This window comes from Phragmites australis, chromosome 14 (genome assembly GCF_958298935.1).
Source record: "Phragmites australis chromosome 14, lpPhrAust1.1, whole genome shotgun sequence".
In the NCBI taxonomy this organism is placed as follows: domain Eukaryota; kingdom Viridiplantae; phylum Streptophyta; class Magnoliopsida; order Poales; family Poaceae; genus Phragmites; species Phragmites australis.
In genome coordinates this window covers 10580948-10585600 of record NC_084934.1, presented here as the reverse complement: position 1 = coordinate 10585600, position 4653 = coordinate 10580948, and the positions used below count along the sequence as shown (strand labels likewise).

At 47.8% G+C, this 4653-nt stretch overlaps 1 protein-coding gene across 1 annotated transcript; it reads left to right on the top strand.

The window, feature by feature from the left end:
- Positions 1-823: 823 nt before the first annotated feature.
- On the top strand, positions 824-4111 carry LOC133891243 (BTB/POZ domain-containing protein At2g13690-like). Its single transcript, XM_062331952.1, has 2 exons — positions 824-1742; positions 2917-4111. Exons 1-2 carry the CDS (start codon positions 999-1001, stop codon positions 3823-3825), a joined length of 1653 nt encoding a protein of 550 aa, XP_062187936.1. The 5' UTR covers positions 824-998; the 3' UTR covers positions 3826-4111.
- Positions 4112-4653: the final 542 nt, after the last annotated feature.

Sequence of the window (4653 nt, the reverse complement as noted above, 5' to 3'; positions counted from 1 at the left end):
GCCGCCCGACGCCACGGCCGAACACCCACACAATCCGAACCGGTGCCCCTCCCCCTACTTCGCACGATAAGATGCCACCCCTTCTTCACCCCATTCGCGATTCAACGGGCAAAAAGCTCAGATCCGAATGAGTTTTGAGACAAATTTGTGCCTCCCGTCATCGCTCATCGTCGCCGCCTCAGGTCAAGTCGCCACTTCCCTATACACCAACACGCGGATCTATCCTCCTGGAGCCTGTTGCTATCGCCGCCTCCGTTTCCACCCTCCTCGCGCACCCCACCCCTCGCTTCCGCCTCTTCTGCACGAGCGCAGCCCCACCTACTTCACCGCTCGACGTCTCCACGAAGGGATAGAAGGCTATCTCCAACACCTTTTTGTCCTGTTCCCATTCTAAAAAAGAATGTGATCAGAACCACATACGAGCTCCAACGGCCTCTTATCATGGGCCAGTGTTGGACGGGATAGGAGAGAGGTTGAACGGGACAGAAAGGCGTTGGAGATGGTGGACCGCTTCGCACGGGGTATCCGAGGCATATTGCACCGCCTACCGCACCACTTCCAAATAGACCCCACGAGACCGGCGATCGACCTGTTCCATGGCACCGTCACACCCCCTTACTCCAAAGATCCTCTATATCGTAGCTCGAGGAGCACAGTAATTTGTGGCTACCGCACAGTTCTCTGATGTGCTACAGTGACAAACAGTATTTTTAGCTACTGTCCATATGGTTACTGTATAATTTTACTATTTACTAAGTACCGTAGCAGATCATCTGATCTATCAATTTCAGATTAGATGTCTAGGATTGATTGGACTGCTCTCTGACGTAAGGTTAGGGGATACCAATCCCTCCCAGGGCCTCAGTGCACGCCCTGCTCACTAGATTGCGCCTTACTCCTCGAATCTCTGGCCCTCTTCCCCCATGGCCAGCAATCCCCCCGTCTCTTCCTCCTCAGCCTCCTCTGAGCCCTAGCGAGTACCAGCTCAGCTCCAGATCATGACGGACGCGCCGCAGGGGCGCGGCCGGAGGCACGGCGGCGGCAGGGCAGCGCGCGTGCGTCCCCGCGGCTGGTGCTGCTCCTTCGCCGGCGCGCCGCAGAGCCCCGACCTCCGCCCGCTCCCCTCTGCCACGGCGGTCGCGTCCCCGGGTGGGGGTGGGGGTGGAGGTGGCGGTTGGGGCAGGAAGCTCCCGCCCAAGTCCCCGTCCGCGCCGTCCTTCCACGGCTCGCCGACGTCGTCGAGGCTGGCCGGCCTCGGCGGGCTCATCGACCCCCGCCGCATCCTCTCCCCTGGCCGCGTCTCCCCCATCGACCTCGACGGTTCGGTCCCGCCTCCCCTCCCGCTCCCGCTCCCGCTCCCGCCGCCGTTGCCGCCCGCGGAGGAGGCGGCGGACGTGTTCCCCACGGAGCAGTCGTCGGCGGTGGCGCTGCTGGTGGCCGTGCGGGAGGAGGGGGATGTCAGTGGTTCGTTGGATCTGAGGCTTTTTCTGCGAGGGAGGGACGGGAGGTGCGTGCTCATGGAGCTGGACTCCAGGGTGCTGTGCTGCAGCAGCGCCTTCTTCGCTGCCATGGCGCCGGCTGAGGGCGCCGTGGCTGGTGATGGAAGTGGCGGGAAGAGGATTGAGGTGGACGGGGTGGACAATGTGGAGGTTTTCAGGGCAGCGGTGGAGCTCATGTACGAGCCTGATCCAATGCGGTGGCTCGCCGCTACTGGTGTGTCACGGGCCATCGATGTGCTTGAGGTGAGGAATGGGAGTGTGCTCATATTGATTTATTTTTTGCGTAATGTGCTTGCCAGAGGAATATACTGTAGACAGCACCAGTGGGACAGTAGTGATTTGGTATAGACGACTGACATTTCCTTATCATCATACAGCAGCAATTTAGTGGTATTGGCGCCAAAGTGTTCATCCCTTTGTTGCATGTTGCAGTTTTCAGAATAGTGCATGAAGTTATTCTTGGATAAATATCCATGCTTGTCATTGCAATGAGCTATTTTCACTTCTGGTTAGCTTAAATAATGTCTAAGGTTAATAGCATATATTTCTAGTCTGCCATACTTTTCGCATTGCTTTCTCACTATAATGGTAGCACCATCATAATTTTCCTCATGACCAATATTTTTCTGTACTAGATATATTTCACAGGTGGATAAGTTACAGGGTCTATGTAGACAATGCTTCCTGCATTAATAATGGATTCATGTCATTTTCCGAGCTAATTGTTGTATTGAAGTAGAATAATTTGATTGAAACGTAGGAGTGACAATCATCATTATTTAGTGATAGTTTTCTCACATTACATACAACTGGAGCTATTTTGGTATGAATTTTAGCTAATAAGCATTTGAGTAATATACTCATATTCGATGTGTGTCAGACCAGCTCTGAAATGCGTCAATGGGGAACTGAAGTTCAGCATGTCAACGTTGTCACTGACAAATAAAATTCTTTTTGTGAACCTAATGTATGGTCCATTGTGATGTATAGGATGAAATTGTTTATCCAATTGGTGTAGCTTGAGTGCATCAGATTTGTTTAGTGTACAAGGCAGCTGTCTGAAATTTGTCGTTAATGTAGTGAAGCAGGACCAGTCTGGTAAATATAGTGAAGCAGGACCAATCTGATTAAATATAGTAGGATGCAGAGCTACGCAAACTGTACTTCTGCAAAAACATGAAATCAGTTATGTGGAATTGTGGATACAAGAAAATATCCTAAATTGGCTACAGCATGGTAACTAACTGACCGTACATGTCTATACCATTTGGTTTACCTTTGTTCTGGCAGTAAATGGTTCACGCCAGCTTTGTCCTTGTCTAGTTAACTACTATGAACTGACTAACATAAATTTTTATTACACTGATCACTTCAGGACATTACTAAACAGCATTATATTATGACTGATGAACTGTAGGTATGTTCCTCGATCATGTTTGACAGAGGAATCAAATTATGTTTGACATACATAGAAGCAGTTCCCTGGAGTGAGAATGAGGAGGAGAAGCTGAAGAGCCTATTTGCAAGATGCACTTTTGATGAAGTGATATCCCAGGACATACTGGCAAGGTTGCGGCCGCACAGCTGGAACAGCTCAGAAGACCTCACTGTGCAGCTTATCCAATCTGTCACTAGCAGCATCAACAGTGGGGCAAGAAAAGACATGCAATCTTTGGTAAATGGGCTACTAAGCAAAAGTTCAGTTTATCAAAAAGACTTATCAGGGCTAAACAAAGAGAGCCTGTATCAGATCTGTTATTCATGTTTGGAGTCACTGGTTGATCTCTTTGAAGAAGCCATAGAGTCAACAGATGACAAAAGTCAGGCAGTGGTTGTTAGGGGGAGTAAACCATTGATTGAGCGAGTCTCAAGCCAGACAGAGAACCTGAATTGGCTCTTAGATATTCTTGTAAACAATGACATGGCAGAAGAGTTTGTAGAATTGTGGGCAAAGCAGGACAGGCTCATCAGGATGCATGAGCAAGTATCACCGATGATCAGGTATGAGCTAAGCCGAATATCATCCGGCGTGTTTGTTGCACTTGGCAAAGGAAGAGTGCAATGCCGCGGCGACGTACGAAGCCTCCTCTTTCATGGATGGTTCAGCACAATGTTGTTGGATTTTGGCTGGCTTCAGCGTTGCTCCAAAGGTCTAGATTTAAGATCATTGGAGGAGAATTTAGGGCGAGGCCTTCTAACCCTCCCTCTGAGGCAGCAGCAATGTTTGTTTGAGGAATGGTTCCAGTTTTATGTGTCTAGAGGAGCCGAGTGTCCGAACCTTATTAGAGCTTTCCAGGTATGGTGGAGAAGGTCTTTTGTCAGATAATCGATAAAAGCTCGACGCCAAGGTTTTTCTTGTTCTACTACTATGTGTTGTGCGTATCATGTGTAAAATTGGAACTGTTGTGATAACCCGTAGAGACTAATGTTGTTTACAGTAGTTTAGCTCTTCCCGTTGTATGTGCATAGCTGGGTGAATTTTATTTGAGGAATGGATAGCTGTGATGTGTGGTTTAGCAGGAGATGGCATCGTTCTATAACTTGATATTTGTTTCCTTGATCGAAGCAATTGATCCCCTCCTGTGAATTAGATATTGAAGGGTTAAAATGGAGAGGATTGTTTCCAGCCCGGTAATTGGAGTGGATATTTAGGTAGTTGCACTTCCATTATCTAAAAACTGAGTATAATTTTTACTGGGTATGATTTTCGGATGCTATATCCTCAAATGCGAAAACAAAACAGGGTTTCTTTTTATGGCGAAGAAAATCCTGATCTTCAGGTCCACATCATTTGTGAGGTTTGCCTATGCAGTGTCTCCGTCCACTGCAGTCCAAGATTTGGAGAAGATTTTGCAAGCAAATATCATCTTTCTTTTGTGGAACTACTGAACTTTGTACTATGATCACGCTTCTCCATAGTTGCGAAGTTGAAAGACAAGCTTGGATTCGTAGGAATTGAATCTGATTTGCTGGGCCGTACCTGAGGATTTGAGGGCATAATAAAAATTAGGCCCTCATTCTACTAGACATGATGAGAATATATACATATCACATTCCAGTTTCACAAATAGAAGAAATAACAATAGTAATACAAATTTCAGAACAAAACTAAAGGTTCATAAATTAACATATCATGCATGTATTCAAGTTCATG